Raw genomic sequence first — 22,048 nt, forward strand, 5'->3', positions numbered from 1 at the left:
AAAGAAAAGAAAAGCTCTTTGACTCTGAGGCCCCCCATTGACCAAGGCAATATTCGAAGGCTCCCCATGTAGACTAAGATATTTCCTCTGATACAACTGCTGTAATGATGACAAAGCTGCTTGTGCTGTGACATGTGACCAGAAGCAGTGACAATAGATTAAAATAAACAACTGTGATTTAAAAAGTTTATTATATATATATATATATATATATATATATATATATATATATATATATATATATATATATATATATATTTTTTTTTTTATATATATATATAAATTTTTTTACTCAAGTAATTATTTTGATACATTAATAATTGTATACTATAATGGGCTTTATCATTATTCTAATCACAATTTGGCAGATTATTAAAGTTTTAGAATGTTACATCTTCAATAGGCCATCATGAACTTTTCTTATATTTAAAATAAAGTTTATAAAAATCCCTGGCGTCCCCAAAAATAACATGGGGTTTTAAAATATATATATATGTAGGATTTAAGCAAGGTAAGCCGTGTCACTGTTAGCAGATTAAACCAGTTGTCATAATATTCTAATCATCCCATTTCATCAGATTGCGAGTTGTGCGTCTTCGCGCGTCCTGACGCACTGTGTTGTGCTGCGCACGGCGCCATCAGATCCGCTCAGAAAGCAAATGCGCCCGGTCTGGACTGCAAGAGGACTTTCAGCAGAGCAGATACACAGTCGTGTCTGTTCATTAGCGAGGATCGTCTACACAACATACACAAGTTCTACAAGCACGACTGAGAGCAGAGGATTATAATATAACGAGGAGTGATTTTGCGATGCTTTACGAGGCACCGCTGCGGGAGGCTGGAGAATCAACGGCTTGACAGTGAACAGATTTCCACGAGATTCCCACGGAGGTCTTGTGAGCGACATGAACAACCCGCCGGTGTGATCGTGCACATGGAAAGCGCGATCCACGGCGCGTGAACGCACGCACTCACGGAGATCCGCGTATTCGCTGCGCTCTGGACACTTTGGAAACCTTTCTTGCCGGATATTCTTAGAAATCCTCGTATGTGCATACGGTTTCATTTTTAATTTATCTTGTTTGTATTTTGCGTTATTTATTTATTTCCAGTGACACGCTCACAGCCACATAAATCATGCTGAACTAAAGGGATTCTTTCAAAACCACTCGTACTATAGGTGAGTTCGCATCTAATGTCTGGTGCATCTTTTAAAAATAAAATAAATAAATGCCAAAATAACTTTTTCGATTATGTTACACACACACACACACACACACACAAAGCTTTGGATACGAGGTGCCTTGCATGTGTTGCAGAATTTTAGAAGGGGTGTCTGTTCATTTTGTAATTGTGAATTACGTGATGTTTCGGACAGTCTGTGGAGAAAACAGGCAAGTCATGTGGTGATGTTTAAGTTCTGCTGATGTGTTAATATCATGTATGCGTATGCGTTTTTATGCTTTTATGATAAAAATATGCATAAACTTTCAGACACTTTTGGACAGTGCATTATAAAAAAACTCATCCTTTTGGCAGTTTCATCTAAGCGCAGTCATGTTGTGGTTCATTTTAGTGCACGAGCCTGAATAACTTTTCCGTTTAAGTTACACAGAAAAGCTTTTCTTTCCTCTTTTTGATAATGCGTTGCATCCACCTGTTTCGGTCCGTGCGCATGCATGTGCTGCAGAATTTGGGAGGGGAGCCTGTTTATTATGTTTCAGTGGGCATATGTTTTATTCATATTCTGATTCTCAAAGTACCCTAACACAATGAGTTTTGTATGTTTACGGCAAGATTGTCTGTGCCCGACGCACACATTCGCTTATGCGGACTCTTACGGGGTTCTTTGAGTTTGCGACGCATTTAAATAATTCATTCATGCATGCAGAATATGTGCTAAAATATGTACACAACTGACTTCTGGACAGTGGTCCCGTATGATAAAACCGTGTGTTTACGTCGCTAGGGTGCGGATAAATGTGCGCTATCTATCTTTTTTTTTCTCCAGTGTCACTGCACCGACAGCTTTCTCGGTATCCATCCATCCTTTTTTGGAGCTATATAGGATGCAGCAGGAATGATCCCGGTCCAGCGCATTAAAGCTCAGCCTCAGCTGTGGCACGTGAGCGCCGAAGCTCCTCCGTGGATCTGGATGGTCCCGAACACCTCCGGACTGTGTAGGGTGGGTTCTGCTCCTCCGGTGCTCATCTCCTCCCGCCCTCCTCCGGTGATTCAGACGGTCTCGGGATGGCAGATGTCCTGCGATCCGTTCGTGCCCGTGATGCGAGCTGCCGCCGCAGAACCCGCGACCATCAGTCAGTTCAGTCTGCCCAGTGTACAGGTAACAGGGCTTTCTCTACTGAACATTTTATAATAAACCGAGATGATTAATATACAATAGCAACGATAACGAATATGATAACGCGGATAGCAATAGACTAGATGGTCAGTCTCCCATGCTTCGGGAGATCATCGTTACTTTCAAAGACCGTACTTCTGAATTAGAATTGCATAATTTATGAAGATGTCTGATATGGTGTACATGACAATATGAAAGCGTATGTAAAATAAATCACATGCACCAGAAACATTTGGTTTTATCAAAAAGGAACTCAATTCGCTTTGACTTTGACATAGCGGCTTCACACAGTGGCTTCTTTTTATTACGACTTTGTTGAAGTTATCTCTTAAAAGTTTTCGACTTTTACTTGGTTGCTGCAGGGTTAGGCTTTAGGACAGACCTCCATTACAATTGTCCTTAAGGATAAGATTGCATCCATAACATATAGATTATGCAATTTGATATCAGTTCTGGCTGCAAATGTCCTGAAAAGTAATGAACACTAGAACTGGAGGTTTTATATTAATGTGTTTAGATACAGTAACTTATTATTACTGATTATTTAAGTAATGGTCAGTACTGAAATTTCCAAAGAACAAATGTTGCATGATCTCTCATTAAAGGCATTAAGATGTCATCTTGATGCATTAAAAACCTCAAGTGCCATTTCCTTTCTGGCGTTGATGTGATGACGTGTGATTTCGTGCTGAAATAGGAATCTGAGGTAAAAACTGAAGGGTTCATGCTTTTCTTAAATAGCCAGAAGCCTTTAGTTTGCATCACACATGTAATGATTTGCTACTTTCTGTTGAGATGTTAGCGAGAGAAACATTCTCATTCCTGAAAGCCATAAAAACAAAAAAAAACTGAATCAAAACGTATACAGCCCTGTGGAAAAAAACGTGAGTCATACTTATCTGTGGTAAGATTTTAAAAGAAAGACTATAAATTTTACATGTGTATGCTTTGTAAACTTGTAGGAGAGCATTTAGAAGATCTCAGAGGAAACAAACCTGAACCTAGTGAAATCCACAAAACTGTCATTTTTATCTTTAGTTACTGCTGTCCTCGCATACTGTATGAAATGTCTTATTTCTCACTACTGAAGTCATAATTATAAGTTTATCATGCTCAAGTGCTTTCTTGTCAGGAGGAATATGAATAGTGGAAGACACTAGGTTCATTTCATGGGGAAATCTAATTAAAGCCAAAATATATTAAACATATTTAATACCCGATAGATTTTGATGAAAAAAAGATCAATCTATAATACACACACACACGAACACACACACATTTCCAACTAGGAAACAGTTTTTCATTTGATAATTACTATAGCACGTTGAAGCAGCATAAACGGCTTTGTTTTTGACCAAAGGTCAGAGGTCACCCCCCACAAATTAGCGTGTCCATCCATTAGTAACGTTTATCAACTTTCTTTTGGTCAAAACATTGCTTTTCTATGATATTAGACAGTGATCACATAGGAGCTTGTTTAGCAAAAGGATGTGCATATACCATTTGTGCGGTAAATATGAATATGCCGTAAACGCACTCTACAAAAAGTTGAGTTTTTGAATCACTGGCACAAAAAGAAAAGTCTTCATCCGAGCATTTTGACCTGCCGTGGTAATGAATTAGTCAAGGTGTCTTTTTAATACAGCGAATCAAGGTCTTGATTAAATCTTCAAACAGGCAAAGGGCTATCAGCTTCCGGAATATGCTGAGTAATGCGGCCAGAGAGGCTTGAAATGTGCAGTACGATATTTGATCACTTTTGGTGAACTGATGTCACCGTTAAAGCAGAAAATCGAAATTCTGAGCATTACCTCCCATCATCTCCACTGCTTCACCACTAGAGGCGCTGTGCTCAAGATGACCCTCGCATCCCCTCACGACTCAAACTCAGCGTGACATTTAATCTGTGTGCCGGGCAGAGGCATGATCACCACTGCTCCACGGCCCTGGCATTGAGAACTTTGCGCTTTCACATCATTAAAGTGCCGTTCAGAGGAGACGGCAAGCATGAACTCAGCTGCACTGTACTGGAACCGGAGAGATAGAGGGAGAGACAGTGGGAGGAAAGAGTATATTATTTAAACAGAGACTTTGAGTTGCAGACAGCCTTCAGAAGCCTTTGATTGACTGCTGCTTGCGGAGAGGCATTGATGCAAAGCCGAGCGTGATAGAACAGGGATGTTATGCTGAACGCTGAAGAATACAGCGCAATCCGCAGAGATCTTTCCAACTTCAAAGTCAACATCTAATGATGTCCCATTTTTCCTTGTAATATGTGTTTTTAAGTGATACTTAATATTGTGTGAAAGGTGGTTTGAAGCAGGAATGGATATTAAAAGAACAGTTTTGATTTCGTATTGCTTTGTTTTTAAACTGAGTTTGAAAGGCAGACAAAAACAACTGCGTCCAACAATTTTGAATACATGGCCTTCAGATCATTACATTTTACGTTCTTGAAAATAAAAGCTGTCAAAACGGGTTATTAAGGTTAGTTATGAACTCGGAACATAAAGAACATTTCAGAAATGTAACAATAAATTAGCAAGTCACATGACATTTTTTGGTTCCCAAAGGAAACTTTCAATGAACGGTTCTTTAAATAATTATTTTTTAAGTGTGAAGAACATTTTAAGAGGATTTCTGGAGCCGCCAACAAAGAACATTTTTTGAGGGGAGTTTAAAGGTTCCATGGATGTTAAAGATTCTTCATGGAACCACTGATGCCAACAAAAGAAGTAAATTTCCCAATCATCCAATAGATCAGATAAAAAGAGGTTTGGCAGTTTCTCTGTTCCAGAAAAGGCTACTGCCATTTCATGTTTTAATTCTTCATCTGTTGCAGTTGGTGTCATTCCAAAAAGACTTCCAAAACATTCCCATAAATGACCAAAGTGAATCCTTAACAGCTTTCATTCCACCCAGGCCTGATTCAGTTCTTCACTTCTTCGTAATGAAATGGATCTCAGTGGTGATTTGTTCTTCTCTTCTGCTTGGCTGTCCCAGTGGGAGATCCCGTCCAGGCCTCATGTGTTGGGCTTCCAACCTTCGGCAAGCGTGGATCTACTTCCAGTGTTTCCTCATGTATACCGGACGGTCCTGCCTCCACACTACGGCAAGGGCTGGGTGGAAAAACGCGTGCCTGACTACAAGGTAAAAGAAGCTTTCGTGGCATTGGATCATATTCGGCGAACCTCACGAAACCTGCCAAGGATGCCATATTTCACCATATTTCATTCTATTAAATAAAAAGAAAAAAGTAATTATTAACCTTGTTGTTGGAACATGAAGCAATGTTATTTTTATGATTTTATTTTTATTTTATTTTCATTACCGAGGAACAGAGTCTCATGTTTAATGCTAAAAAATCAAAAATAAATAAACAAAAATGTATTAAATACATAGTTTTTGTATATAATATATTTTTTTATAATATGTAACTTTCCAAAATATATAATACAAATGCAAATAAATGCGGTGGACCAGAAAAGGCAACATTCTTATTTTTATGTGATTTTTTTCTTAAGCAGCCAAAGAACAGATGTTTGCAAAAGCTTCATTCCCGCTGAGTAACTTCCCATACACTATAAATGCGGTTCTAGTGTATATTTAATGTAAACCTTATATCCGCTCGTGGGCATGTTCTGGGGAAAGTTTTTTTTTCCCCCACCATTCTGTAACTGATTTCTCTTTTCTCATTTGCAGTTTTATCTAAACAACACTTTAGCTCTTGAGACCACCTGGATCGGTCCGGAGGAAATGGGAATTTTCCAGCGCCAGGAAAAGCCACTGCTGCGGACAAATCAAACGGCGTTGAGCATATGTAGGCCAGCTGCAGCCTCCAGGAATATCCACACTCTACTTTTGACACCCAGGCGCGTTTCAGGTAGGAGGGAAAATTTATGATCCCAGCGCCCATTTTTCCTACCTTTGTGATTCTGGCTCGCTGTTTGGCTAACATTCATCCGAGAGCTTCATGAAAACGCTTTGTGTTTACTCCCTAGACTCTTTCAGGTTCTGCTTCTAGTTTCTTTTTTAAACAGCTTTTCCTTTGTACCTTTAATCTTCTTATTTAACTTGAAGTAACGATATCAGAGGATTGTCAGCTGAGATTTTACGGAGCGAATAACCGAAGCGATGCTGTCACTCCCTCCGTCTGTGTGTTTGTGTGTGGGAAGAGAGGGGGTTTGATTTGTGCTTATGAAATGAAACCAAAATTAGTTCAAATTTCAGCTGTTTTTTCAATCATGGTGCGGTTTAATCAACGACAGCGTGCGCTGAAGACTGTAATGAAGACCCATAATGAGTATGCAGTAAAAACGAATTATGCTATTTGATTCTGGCAATCCGACAAATGTATATTACACGCTTTACCATGCATCCTAGGGTCATTCCTGTATTGCAGAAACTCTGAACCTTTTTAATATTTAATAATGCATGTGTTTAAACTGAAGTGTTTCTATAAATGAGTGGCTGACCCTTTCATCCCTCTGTGACTGTTAGTATGCATTATAAATAAGTTTTTAAGACATTTCCAGAGTGCAGACTTTGCAAAAACTGCACTTGCACATTATTTTAAAAAAAATGCATGCACACAATAACAAGAAAATTATGAGAACATAAGTGTAGAACTAAAGTTTATTGTTTAGTGATTGATCAATATTAAATATTTTGGTGGGTTGGAACTTGATTTCGTTCCTCATTCGTTTCACACGGTGATGTTTTTTAAGGGCTGGACTTTTATGCTTCGATCGACAAACTTTGAAAAAAGCGGGAAGCAGGATTTACATAATTTGCAAAGATGGTGGCGACTGACGAGTTTAGTGTGACAAAAAATCATATATGAAGATGCTCAGATTTGCATTTAAACCATTTTGAATGCAAACGTGAGCACCTTATGTTTATGAACCTTGAGTTTATCTGCGATAACTGGCATGGATATCTAGGAAAATCTGGAAACTAAGGGTGCAAAAAAATCTAAATACTTCAAAATGGAATATTAAGTCATGCAATGTATTTATGTATTGGGTAGTTATCCAGTCTCGAAAAGAGCATCAAGATGCAATCAGGACAGATGAGCAGAATCCAAAGTGGTTTAAAGCAAGGTTGTAAGTCTAGATTTATACCACATAAACTTTGCGCTCTGCACTTTGCAAAGGAAAATCATCACGCAAAAGTTTGGGAGCGCCGCAATCCAAAAATGGGCGAGCAGTAGCACGAGAAAGCTAGATCATATGCATTTTGTGGAGATGCATTTACTGTAAAGTGTGAAATGTACACATGCAGCAACCCAATCGCTCAAAGCGCATGAAGTGACCCCTTAAAATATTACATTTACCCACAGCGAACAAGTTAAATTGAAAACAGACCAGGGATTCAGCTGCAGCTGAGCTGTGTATCATATAGCGCTGCATTTAATTCCAAATGCTCTTGTCCTCCAGCAGAGCGCCAGTGTGTTACACCTGTGCTCTTCCCCGATCATAAGTCTTTAGCTGAAGACACTTTCAGGTAGGCAGTGATGAATTAGATTGCAGATGCACTCATGTGCCGTTCAAAGATTAGTCCTTGAGAGATGAAAAGTTCACTCCTGTAGAGGGTTTTCTGTCTTTCAGACAGCAAAGTCTATAATGAGAGGAAGTGAATGGAATATCTTAGCAGCACAGATTCTGCACAAGCTCTCTGAGACTAAGGCTGAACTGACGATAAAGACGTGACCTTTGCTACTACGCTTTTACATGTTTAACACTTCAAGTGTGCTTTAGAATAGAGCGAAGGTTTGAGAAGTATTAACAAAGCCTATAGATATTCTGAACAATGTAAACGTTCTCCTGGTATGCTTCAGTTCATCTTGACTTCTGAAATATAATCAATAGCATTCAAAAACACGTTAATACTATTTGCGGTAAAAAAAAAAAAATCACAACCTAATGTCCATACAATTTTTTATTGTATTCTTATTAAGAATATATAAATGCAGAGATTGTTTGTGAACTGTTTATAATTTGTCTGTTCAGACAGGATTTATTATGCAGATGGTGCAAATAATAGTAATAATTGTATAAAATATTATGAAATAATTACATATGATTGTATTATTATATAACATATAATAATGTCTAAATAATATAAGAAATAATTTGATTTGATTTTTAATATCATATTTAAAAAGAGTTATGTAAGGCTTAAAAAACAAGAATAATAATATGTAATATATTACATGTAATATGTAATGCATTTTTAAATAAAAGTACTGTGTTTTTTAGGATATTGTAAATATTCTAAAAGAGTGTTATGTGACCAGATAAGTAAACAAAGTTCTTTTTTTAGTTAACGTTCAGTGATTATTCATTATATTTTAAAGGGTTAACATTATTTACCAGGCATATTTCTAATTGAATGTATTTTAAATTTAGCTGATAAGACCAGTTACATCTACATCTTCCTCTAAGAACGTCATTCGCTCACGATTGTCACAATGTTTTCCATCAGTTGTGTCAGGCTAAGTTTAAACTATCTCCGGAAATGCTGTCTCAATTTCTCAGGCTCTGAGCAGCTTGAATTTGTCTTGCCGTAATTAAATTAGGTTAAGAAATTGTTACCTTTGTGCTGGAAATGTGCCTTTGATGCCTTAACTTGAATTTTAGGTAGGACGCTCATTTAGGGAGCAGAATTATTCAGCGTTCACCCAGCTATATATAGATCTTATTTATTAAAGTTCTATCAAGAGATTTCTATTATGTTTATCATTAAAGTTAAAAGTTAAAAGCTGAGGCTATGAGAGATTTTCTCTTGACAGAATGAGAGAGAATACAGAATACATGTGTGTCTGTGGAGGGGGTGAGTTACGGACGCTGAAACACACTGGTGCGTTTCAGCTATATCTGAGCTTTGAAAAATGGTCTCTTTCTATAACTGTTGACAGTTGTTAGACATATACCACCCTGAATAATCTCTTGCTCAGACTCTCTCCACAGGCGAAGCAGTAACCCAGTTTGAGTATCTCCGGCCTGGAATGTATATCTGTACCCTACAGTAACTGTATAATGATGTAAAGCTATAGAAAATGCTGATTTAAAGGTTTTCTTCTGGTCGGACAGATGAATCATACTTTTGACTGGAATCAGATCAAAACTCCAAATCAGCGTTATGAAAATCAATGATCAAAATCCTCATAATCAATCAAAATTCATTTGAAACCTGCTTTATGACTCTATAATGTATGTCCATATATGTGTCGTCATTGCATGCTTAATAAAGAGCAATGTGTCGATGTAAAAATTCTAAGTCTAAATAAGTCATTATTCACTGAAGATATCTCAAATCTTTATTTTATTTAATATTAGGTTAATGCAATCAGAAATTGGTCATTTTGAATTTGAATTGGGAGACAAATGTGATTTTAGAGCTTCCATAGAGAGAAAGGATATTTCAGTTTAATGAGTCTCACTCACCGTGATAGTGTTTATGTGAATGACACTGAGCACCTTCTATATATATATATATATATATATATATATATATATATATATATATATATATATATATATATATATTTTTTTTTTTTTTATATACTGCAACAGAGAAGCGATTTCAGGCTAGAAGAGACGGACACCAGCGCGTAAGTCTATTATACCTATTGCTGTGTGTTGTTCAAATTATTTCTTGCTGTTTGGAGAGAATATTTGCGTTTCCCTACTTATTTGTAGTGTGTAGTTTAGTTGTGCTGTACTTTAAGTGGTTGTAAATTGTTTGCCTCCGGGCTATTAAGAGCACTTAAGTGTGAAGGCGTTAGTTTCGTTTTTCCTGAGCGACCTCCTGATTGGCTACTGCCTGGGCAAATTAGAACTAGCTTTTCGCTGTTTCCACTGCATACACTTTGTATTTATTTGTTGAGTGTGCGCTGGCGCGAAAGCGTCAGCGGAAGCGTCCAGTGCTCGCGTTCAGACTCCTCGTGTGAAGACTACGAGAGTAAAGACATACGACTTTTACTGCGCGACTTTAACTGAGCAACGCACTTAAGTACATTTTCCTTCATTCTCTTACACATCTTCACTTCCTCTTTCTACCTCTATCATGTGTCTCCAACTCATTCCGGTTGTCTCTCGTCCTCGCCCTAACAACACACGCAGACGACAATGCACTCCTACTAACCTACGCTCTGTCCCTACATCCTCTACTACACCCCTATCTTTCTGTTGGTCTGTGGAATTGCCAGTCAGCGGTCAACAAAGCTGACTTCATTTCTGCTTTTTCTTTACATTCTTCACTCCACATTCTGGGATTGACGGAGACCTGGATTCGTCCAGAAGACTCAGCAACCCCAGCAGCTCTAGCCAACAATCACTCTTTCTCACACACACCTCGTCAGGTTGGCCGGGTGGTGGCACTGGTCTGCTCATCCCAAACAATTGGAAATATTCAACCAACTCACTTGTATGTCATTACATCTCTTTTGAATTTCATGCTATCACAGTTACTACTCCGACAAAATTCCACATAGTGGTAATCTACCGCCCCTGGACATATTCTAGACACCTTCCTAGAGGAGCTGGATGGATTATTGTCATCTTTTACAGACGAAGGCACTCCACTCCTACTCTTCGGGACTTCAACATTCATCTTGACAAACCTTACGCTCGCACTTCCATTCCCTTCTAGCTTCATTTGACCTCAAACGCCTCATCACGACAAGCACCCACAAATCAGGCAACCAGCTTGATTTAATTTACACACGCAGTTGTACTGCAGACACCATTTCAGTACAACCGCTTCACGTCTCTGACCATTTCCTTCTTACATTTCAACTGCATTTTCCTATCTCTGTGCAACCAACCCCTATACCGGTTACTTTCCGACGTAACCTTCGTTCCCCCTTCTCCCTCCCATCTCTCCTCTGCTGTGTCCTCCTCCCTTCCCTCACCTACCCATTTCTCTTCTTTGGATGTGAATACAGCTACAGATACCTTGTTCAGTGCTCTAACCTCCTGTCTAGACGACATCTGCCCTCTCTCCTCCAGGCCAGCACGGACTGCCACCTCTAGCCCCTGGTTGTCTGATGTTCTCCGTGAGCATCGGGTCAAACTCAGGGCAGCGGAGAGAAAGTGGCGCAAATCTAAAGATCTGACAGACCTGAGCAGGTATCAGACTTTGCTTTCTTCCTTCTCTGCCGAAATCCGCACTGCCAAATCATCATATTTCCAAAACAAGATCAACAACACTTCAGACACACGTAAGCTCTTCAGATCATTTAACTCCCTGCTCTATCCTCTCCACCACCTCCCACCACCTCAATATCACCTGACGATTTTGCCACATTTTTTACAAACAAAACAAAAGCGATCAGCAGCCAGTTCTCAGCCCCCAACGCACAACCCTCAACCAACCGCATCGACTACCGATTCCTCCACTTTCTCCTTCTGCTCCCTCACTGAGACAGAAGTATCCAAACTTCTCCTCTCCAGCCATCCAACAACATGTCCGCTAGACCCCATACCCTCTCATCTCCTGCAAGCAATCTCCCCACTGTCTTGCCGGCACTCACGCACATCATCAACACATCTCTCCTCACAGGTACCTTCCCACAGCATTTAAGCAGGCTCGGGTAACCCCACTGCTCAAAAAGCCCACTTTAAACACTTCTCTTATTGATAACTACAGGCCAGTCTCTCTTCTTCCATTCATAGCGAAAACACTTGAAAGAGTGGTTTTCAACCAGGTATCACTGTTTCTTTCGAAAAACAACAAACTGGACCATAACCAATCAGGTTTCAGGTGCGGCCATTCAACTGAGACTGCGCTGCTCTCAGTCACGGAAGCCCTGCGGACTGCAAGAGCTCAATCCAAATCATCAGTTCTCATTCTGCTGGATCTATCCGCTGCTTTTGACACTGTGAATCATCAGATCCTGCTGTCTACCCTCTCATCACTGGGCATCTCTGGGATCCCACTTCGTTGGTTCGAATCCTATCTCACTGGTAGGTTTTTAGGGTGGCCTGGGGAGGAGATGTATCCACAGCACATCAACTGGTCACTGGGGTTCCTCAGGATCGGTTCTTGGTCCCCTCCTCTTCTCCATTTACACTACATCACTAGGCCCCATCATACAGGCTCACGGCTTCTCCTACCACTGCTACGCCGATGACACACAGCTCTACCTCTCTTTTCATCCAGACGATCCAACGGTAGCTACTCGGATCTCGGGTTGCCTGGCGGACATCTCGACATGGATGCAAGACTACCATCTACAGCTCAACCTGACAAAGACTGAGCTGCTTGTATTCCCTGCCACTCCAACTACACAGCATGACTTCTCACCATCCAGCTAGGTTCTTCGTCAATTACCCCATCATCCTCAGTCAGAAATCTTGGTGTAATCCTCGATGACCAACTTACCTTCAAAGATCACATTGCAAAGACTGCTCGATCCTGCAGGTTTGCACTACACAACATCAGAAAGATCAGGCCCTTTCTAACAGAGAAAGCTGCACAGCTACTTGTCCAGGCCCTTGTCATTTCTAGACTGGACTACTGCAATGCTCTTCTGGCTGGACTTCCATCGAACACAATAAAACCTCTACAAATGATTCAGAATGCAGCGGCACGGCTGGTATTCAATGAGCCCAAGAGAACCCATGTTACACCTCTCTTTATCTCCTTACATTGGCTACCGATTGCAGCTCGCATCAAGTTCAAGGCACTGATGCTTGCATATAGAACAACCACAGACTCGGCACCGGTCTACTTCCACTCACTATTACAAATCTACACACCCTCTAGAAGTCTGAGATCTGCTAGCGAAGCGACGCCTCATGGTACCATCTCAAAGAGGCTCAAATCACTCTCCAGAACTTTCTCGTTCTCTGTTCCTGGCTGGTGGAACGATCTTCCCGCATACATATCCGGAATGCTGGATCTCTGTCAATCTTTAAGAAACTGCTGAAAACTCACATCTTTCAGCAATACCTGACCTCACTCATAAAAAAAAAAAAAAAAAAAAAAAAAAAAAAATACTCTCACTCTCACTGTCTCTGTCTCTCTTCTTATCCCCTTTGTTTATTCCTTCCTTCTGGCATGTACTAATTTGAACACTCCTTGTGACTGGGTGTTATAAGCACTTACACTGTCTGTTTGTCTCTCTAAAAAAATGAATCGCTGTTGTACTCTCAATTGTAAGTCGCTTTGGATAAAAGCGTCTGCAAAATGACTAAATGTAAAAATGACTAAATGTAACTTTTTTAATTCTGTATGGTTGATTTAAGTTTGCACCATAACATGTCAGACAAGAGACCATGAAGCTTGAAGATAAGGTGAGCTTAACCTAAACTATTGAGTTCTATGCGGTTTTGAGGTAGCAAAGAAAATATTATGATGGCAATAACAGATGTGGGTGGAAGTAAAGTCTGCTGCCATCTGTCAAACACTTCTACGGTTTGTGGTTGCGTTTGTACGCTTCATAACCCAAAAATCATATCTCCACACCCCATAACCCAAAAAGCACCAGGAGACTGTTTCTGTGGCTGAAAAATGTTGAGATTGGAGAACAGTACTTGTTTCTCATGCATATATCGATGCAAATCAGTTTGTTGTGACTGATGTTTTTGTGATGTATCCAGAGCATCTTATTTAGGGCTGTGCCTACTGGGTTAAAAATTGAAGTGCATATTTAAAGTGAGATTTATGATTAATGTTATGTATTTCCATGCCATGGAGGTCACAAATAAGGAAACTACTGATATATTATAGTTCCTTTTAATAGAATGGAATTTTTTTGGGAAGCCCATAAACTATTGTTGTATATTCAGGAATAGATTAGGAACACCTACATGGAGTTTAACAGATCGATATGTATGGAAACATGTTTGCACTAAAGGATGTAATTGTGATTTGTTTATCTCACAGTTCTGAGTTTTTCTCATTTTTTCCACCACCACCTCAAAAAAAAACCTAATTGCGATGTAACTGCAAACCGTACGTCCCACAATTCTGACTTTTTTTCCCTAAAATACTGTTTACGTCTCTCAATTCCGACTTTTCTCCCTGAATAGTTTACTTCTGGCAATTCATGCTTCCCCCCCAGAATTCTAAGTTTGCATTTTGCAAATTAATTTTTGTTCACAAAACTCTAAATTGACATCATCCAATTCCATTCTTTTAAACTAAGAGTTTACGTTGCGGTTCCTACTTGTTTCTCGGAATTATGAGGTTACATCTTACTGAAAAACAAGTCAGGATTGCAAGATATAAACTCGGAATTGTGAGGAACAGTTTTACTTTTTTTATTTTTCTAAACCGAAGCAAAAACGTATAAAACTTACAAAGCCGAAGTGCTAAAAAATTGCGTTGCATGCTCATAACTGTTTTGAAATATGCAAAATTTTCCTTTTACAAGTCATTTGGGGCATGAAATAAGCATGCACTCTGTCTGTTGTCTGTCTTTTTCTTTAGGCCACAGGCAAGTTGCCTGAGAATTTAAAAGTTGATCTTTGATCTGGAGAATTACAAAATCTACTTGATCTTTGTCTTCATCTTTGATGAGCTTATCTCGACATAAAGGTGAATGGATCAAACCATTTTTTGAACACACCTCGGCGTCAGTTACAAAGCGATAGTTATTCACCCTCAGCGCAGCAAAGCTTTGGGGAAAATCGGAACTTCAGAAGTCAGATGCCTGTGTCCGGGAATCGGCTGTGGAATTGCATTGAGAGTTGTTCTTACAAAGTCATCCTCACGGGCTTGAGCCGTTGATGAGCGTTAGCCGAGGCAGTAATTGGTGCCAGAGGGTGTGCGGCGTTCTCACAATCGAACACCGTGAGGAAGTCCAATTTGTGTCCTCGTAGTCACACTTCCTTACCGCAGGGAGAAGGAAGTTCTCGACGTCTGCAAACACATCCACACAGGTCAGCAGCAGTTTAAGAGCTTTTCCCTCAGGTAACAGCTTACTTTATTAGGGGCGCTAGATATTCTCAAGATAAATTGATGCGGCGCTCACAGCATTTGCCTGTCTAAAAAAAGGACTGTTTTTTCTGCCGTAGTGCTGATGTCTGTCATACTGTGGTGTTTTCCTCAACTTTCTCGAATTTAATAAGCCTGCTTCTACAGTCTTAGCCTCACATGTCACGCCCACAGTTCTTTAACAGATCGTCTGATGCACGTCGTACACAAAACTGTCAAATACAATATAATCGGAAGTTATGATTTGCTGTACTGGGATGATGTGAATGCTCCGAAGAAGAACTAATCGCTGGATTAACCAAAGTTAATAGATGCATCACGCTTTTTTAAGATACTTAACTGCGAGTACAAATAAATATCCGCAAGCAGAACTGTTTATTCTGGTATTACTATTCAGATATAATCATACCGAACTTGCTCATTATTATTGTCTTCAGGCTGTTTGTTTTTCACCTGAAAGAGACGGTCGTTTCAGCTAAATATATGCCTGAAAAAGATAACTGTTAAGCTTTTTCAAATCAGATGTCACCTGAAAGATATACTTAGATAAATTTTCACGCAAAAGAGAAGAATAGCTCATTTTTCCTACCTGGTCTCTTGATATAAACGTACCTGGTCACACTTTTTAGCGAGACACGAAATACGTACCTTTTTATTGTATGTTCCAAGCGAAACGAACACCGGAGGCAGTAAAACTCTTACACCTTTTATTCATTTTCGCACAAATTAACAGAGTTACAGAAGGTAGGTTTTTTCAGTAGCTCACCGAGTACAGAGCTCCGGTTTGAATCCCTCATAAGACATGGTTTCATTGACAAACGCTTTTTATATCAGTTTTGATTTGTTAATACTATCGGGTAGGTTTAGGGTTGAATTTGGTGTAGGGCATATATATATATATTTTTTTTTTTTGTGACAGCCCACAGATATTTCAGATAATAAAAACACAGCAATACAAACCTAAACTAATGTAATCAAAACGTGCCAGGGTTAATGTATTGAATCTGCTTTTTAGCTCCACTAAGTGGACATTGCTCTTTAAAACAGCGACGAAATGTGCAGCAAGGCACGTAAAAACAGCGTTTCACAAAAAGTGTTATTGGCTATATGGCTAACATTATACTTCTTCTGTAGCTCAAACTGTACAGCATGGTGCTGACAACTGGATTGGATTCCCATGAGTTTGCATGAACCAAATTACCTGATTGGTTAAAAAATTAACTATCAAAACAGTCCAATTCGGACAAAATCATCTGACATATATTTATAAACGTAGAAGAAGACACTTTTCTCTTTCGCATCTTTTGTGACAGTAGTCATGTTCACCTGTGTTTTGTTATGAACTTTAGTCTGACATTTAGGAATCATGCACAAAGCCCTGGTTGAGTAGCTTGAAACATCTGTGTACACATACTATATTACAGGCTTAAGAGATTAAAGTAAAAAATACAATTTGCATGCATGCGTACTATTGGAGGGAAAACAGATATTTGCCATATGCTGTTCTGCGGATGTAGCTTTTTATTTGCACGTCATATTAGTTTTTACAGATATTTTTTTTTTCAATAACGCAAAACCAAATTAAAATGCGATTCGGTTATGTTCTGAAAATGAAAGGTGAAGCGGCAAGCCTGAAAAACTCATATAATGAACTCATATATATGAAAACATATAATTGTAGCATAATGAAAACAGAGCAAATCAATATCTGTAGCAAATCATTTCCTGAGATTCTGGCATTCTTCATCCACCCAACACAGAATCTGCCGCCAGCCATGCATTCCAGGTCCAGCATTAATAATCGGTGCTTTACAGTGTTTACATCTAACCAAAGAAAATAAGAAATATGTTCAGTACAAAAAAGAAAGGTGTAATAGCTCAGACGTATATTTCCATCTTCAGTGCAGTTTCGTTCCTCAGGGCCATTAAACTCCACCTTCTGAAGGTTCACATTCCTGTTCTGCGGGTAAGCTACATATCGATCCATAATACTGGCTGTCGTCTACAGATAAACCAATATTTTATGCTGATTTATTTGTTGTATGTTCATCCTTTTTGATAAACATCAATGCGAAAAGCAGTGGTCAATGAGTCTGTATTGATGGAAAAAAATTCTTTTTTATGTGGATTGTAATAAATAAGGGGACAGAAAGTGTATATATATACATATATATATATATATATATATATATATATATATATATATATATATATATATATACATATATATCTTATGGGGAAATAAACACACTATACACACACACACACACACACACATATATATATTTCTGTTTTCTAGTGTCTGTATTATTTTACAGTGGTCTTTTTTGAATTATTTTGCTGAAGCACTGTAGAGATTTAGCAAACATTCACAGCACTGCTGAATAATGTTGCAAGAAACATTGAAATTTACATGAAAATTATTTGCCTCCAGTATTTACTTATTTTATTTTTTTACTTTTTTAATGAAATTTAGAAATCAGTGTAAACATGATGTGCGCTTTGAGGCAATTTATGAATATAAAAATGGAAATGGAAAAAAAAATCATCCGAATAAAAGTGATTTAGGCAACCAAACTAGTTCAGGCTTTATTTTAGCTCGCTGGCGGTCATTCATTTATCATCTAATGGGTGAAAGCATTGAAATGCTTCCTTGGGGCTTTCTGAGAAGGGCTCTTTCTGTTGTGTGCATTTTCAGGATCTACAGTGCGGTTTCTAGGCCAAAAAGTCATTTTTACTTTAACCCACCATTCCTCTGCTTCACAGACCTGCTCCAAAATCTCATTTTTCATCTTCATGAATTTTAGCCTGGTCTTATTGACAGGACCTAATGGAACGTGAAAAGTCACTCCGGTTGCCTTGTCAAGAAATACGCAGCTTCTGGAAAATAGAGTTTAAAAGTTGAGCAGCCGATTTAGAAGAGAGCGCTGAAGCGTTTTGCCCCACCTTGAATGGATCACACCGAAACTCTCGTGGGAGCTTTAATGAGGCTTTAAACACCTTCACATGGAAAGCTTCATGCTTTAATTTTGCGCCACAGTGAGATTCATAACTTAAAATTTGAGAAATACTCCGGTCTCATTATCTCATAAAGACCGCAATCAGTAACACGCCATCCGTGCTAACGCATCGAAACATGCAGGAAACAGAAAGAAACTGTTTACTTTAGCTGCGCCAGAAGAATCCACCGCAGTGCAACAGTCACACGCTCCTTCGCATACGACTCCAGCTAGTTCAAACAGAATTCTTCCCATTTGAAATAAGAAACATTGATTTGTCTGACACACTTCCACTGCAGACTACGTGTGAATACTAATTATACACTGTGGAACTTTGTTGGTGTATTCCAGGATGTGAATGAAAGCATGACTGTGAATGAAAGAAAAAACGAGTTTTTAGGTCACTTTCAAGGGCAAAGCGTGTTAAGCGGTTTCTGAAGCAAACCCAGAGGAGCTGAATTGATAGAGGAGGCATAATGGAGCTCTTAATGATGTTTAATTTAAGTATATCAACAGATTTCTCTCTCAGAATTACTTGAAAGTAAAATCGCACACAGATGGGACAATTGTTGATTGCACATTTGTGACCCTAATGTGAGGGGTGTTATTGAGATGGCTTTTGTATGAGTTTATTTGGGTCTCTTTCTCAAAAGAATCCACAGGCTCATTGGAAATATGTGGCTGTCTGCGTGCATTTCTACAAACCCTGAAATACGTTGCTGTGGGCGAATTTTCCTTCACTTTTCAAGTGAAAAGACAGGACTTTTTCTCCACTGCACACACTCACATATTTCTACCGAGCCCGGGTTGAGAACCCAACATGTCGCTAGAAATCTTTTGGTCTGATAATTATAAACTGTAAGTCACAATTTGTATGCATATTATGCACAAAATCCGTGCAATAACTTTCATTGATTGAAAATGCGTATGCAGAGCATGCAGCAAAACTTTTGCCCTCCATTAAGACAAATCAGCCAACCGACACAACTTCAAATCAATACATATTGGCACCTGTTCATATCCAAGCAATGCATTTCGTCTTAGCTAAGACCCCTAACCCTACCTGGATTTTAATTTCTAAGATCCCAAAAGCAACCGCAGTGTCAAAAAGCACTGAATTTGTTTTTTAGATATGCTATGGTTGAGCTAGAGACTGGGTTGAAAAAGTCTGAAAAGCAAGATCCAAAACATTTTCTTGCCTTTTTTGTCATGCAATTATAACTCAGTATTTATTCAGTTGTGCTTCTGATTTATATCAGCCTTTGTGCCGTTTGAAAATCCTGATTTGGTGTTACTGGTCAATGTGTTACTGGTCAAATATGACTAGCCTTTAAGAAAATCGGCAAATGTCTTTGTCGAATTTGTTCTTTCTTTTTTTCTTTCTTTCTTTATTTTTTTGTTTTGTTAGTTTTTTAGCACAGGTTTTGATTTCATTTTTCGAATTAGTTGATCACAGGTCTCACTGATCAGAAATAATTTAAAAAATCAACAATTTGTGGATAATTTTATAAAAATTTTATTTTCGATATTCACAAAAAAAATTGCACAATGTCTACAATGCATAATTTCCAAAAATACATGTCAAATCTACGATAATTGAAAGAAAGCATTTTTACAAAAAGGCTGAATCCAGTATTTGGTGATAATGCTGCATGATGAGAAATCTTCAATCAAAATTATTATGTAGAACAGTCACGTTTTTTTCACATCTTGAAGTTGTTTCCTGAGTGAAATCCGAAGTGTATAATGGAATCATTTTAAGCTGCTTTTTTGGGAAAAAGAAAATCCTCTTTGGGTCTAAATGACCAGAGCTCAACACAAGGGTTAGAGTGAAAATGAGAGATGTAGTATGTACGAGTTAGATGATGGTTATTAGAATTCCTAGTATTACTGTTAAGAGTTAACAGTTTCCTAGAACTGTAGTTAGTGGTAAAAGACAGAAATGAACTGAAGTTGGATATTTATAGCTTATTTGGCATTTAAATTAATTTCAGAGGCAGGTAAAGTTATTAGATTTGAAAGGCAAACATTCGTTATATTCTAACACGGGCAGATTAACTGTTTAAATTACGGACAACAATAGACACAAACGCACAAATGAGCATTCATTCTTTATTTTCTCACTCTAATGTCTGTTAAAATCTGAATTTCTGTAGTGGCTAGACACTCATTAAAGTTGAAAAGATTTGATTGGAATTACAGTGAACTGGGGCTACGTTTTAAAAGATTCCAAAGCAAAAATATATGATTTTACTGATGTGATGTGATTTTTGCATCCACACGGGTTCAGAAATACAAGTAAATGGCAGATTTTTATATTTCGGTGAGCGACTTTAAATAAGCAAATGTTGTGCATTTCGATTTCATGTTGACTAAAATTGTTGCTTGCACCAAACTTCTTACTCTGCTAACTTTATGAAAGCCTCTTCTTCACGCAGTTACCGTCAATCCACTTTTACTCTAAAAAGACGTGCTCAGCGTTATTATCTGGCCTTTGTGTAACAGGAGGAGTCCGGGGAGACAGATAGCATAATTCAGCAAAATAAGATGTTTTCAGGGAGAGCGTATGAAGTAGGTGGTTTGTTAACCAGGTAAATGAGGGAACGGTGGGAGGACAGTGCAGCGAGAGAGACAGACTCCGACACTGAGCCTCTTTGTGAGTCAAGATGATGGCAGTGTAGTCTGAAGCACACATAAGTGGCCAAAAGTTTCATAAGTGCAATCACTCGCCATTTCAGCTCCGCAGCAGGATGGACAGCTCTAGAGCGCTGAAGGCTCCCGCTACATTTACCCTTGTCTTGGCCTGAATCTTTCTGCTCAATTTCTCTGAAACAAGACCCCCTGAGAGAGACAGGAGAGATTGCTAGAAACATGTCACACACAGACATGAACACACACACACACACACACATAAAAGTAGTTTCTGCACCTACTGGCAATTTCAGCCCCGTGGACAGGGCTAAATAACCTCTCTTGAAGGTTTGTGGGTTTTTCTTAAAACACCTTTTTACACTCTTATAGTTTACTTAATTTGTCTACTGGCAAAGTCCAATATATACAGGAGCATTCTGTCTTTTTTCTGCTAAAGTGTTATTTCCTGCTTATTTATATACTATTATAGTATTTATTAATATTCAGAATTATTGGTATATTTTGTTTTCATTTAAGTTTTAGTAATTTTGACTGCTTTGAAATATATATATATATATATATATATATATATATATATATATATATATATATATATATATATATATATATATATATTCTATTTAGCTGTAATTGATTTTAATTTCAGTTATCTTAGTACTTTCAACTTTTGTCACGACAACATTTCATTCAATATTTAAATTTAATTATATTTCTGTGAACAGGAACTATTTTTAATGTTCAATATTTTATATTCATATAAAACCACCATTTCCACCAAATCCATTTAAACATTTAATTTTCATTCGATTTTTATTCATTTCCGGATGTGTCCTATCCATCAATATTTTCATGTTTTTGCACGTTTTGATCTTTAATCGTTTTGTTGCATCATGCTCCTTGCAAGTTGTCATAATTGTGGAAAGTTTTAATACGACTAAAGTTTGCATAAATATGTATTTACATAAAAATACTACATTTTTGGTTTGTTTTAGTTATCATGTTTGATACACATCGGCCTAGTACGGTAATTCATATGTTAGATGGCAGATGGAAATTTTTACATTGCAGTATACCTACGTTGAAGTAT

General features: G+C 38.3%; 1 protein-coding gene across 1 annotated transcript in view; it reads left to right on the forward strand.

Annotated features, from left to right (window-relative positions):
- The first annotated feature begins 619 nt into the window (after positions 1-619).
- Positions 620-22,048, forward strand: part of LOC122355345 (transcription elongation regulator 1-like protein) — a 76,918-nt gene continuing 55,489 nt past the window's right edge. The window contains 4 exon segments of the mRNA XM_043253517.1: positions 620-1,180; positions 2,012-2,344; positions 5,366-5,512; positions 6,065-6,245. Of these exon segments, the coding sequence (XP_043109452.1) occupies positions 2,081-2,344; positions 5,366-5,512; positions 6,065-6,245 (592 nt within the window). The 5' untranslated portion in view covers positions 620-1,180; positions 2,012-2,080.

Source organism: Puntigrus tetrazona, chromosome 12, assembly GCF_018831695.1.
Source record: "Puntigrus tetrazona isolate hp1 chromosome 12, ASM1883169v1, whole genome shotgun sequence".
Taxonomy (NCBI): Eukaryota; Metazoa; Chordata; class Actinopteri; order Cypriniformes; family Cyprinidae; genus Puntigrus; species Puntigrus tetrazona.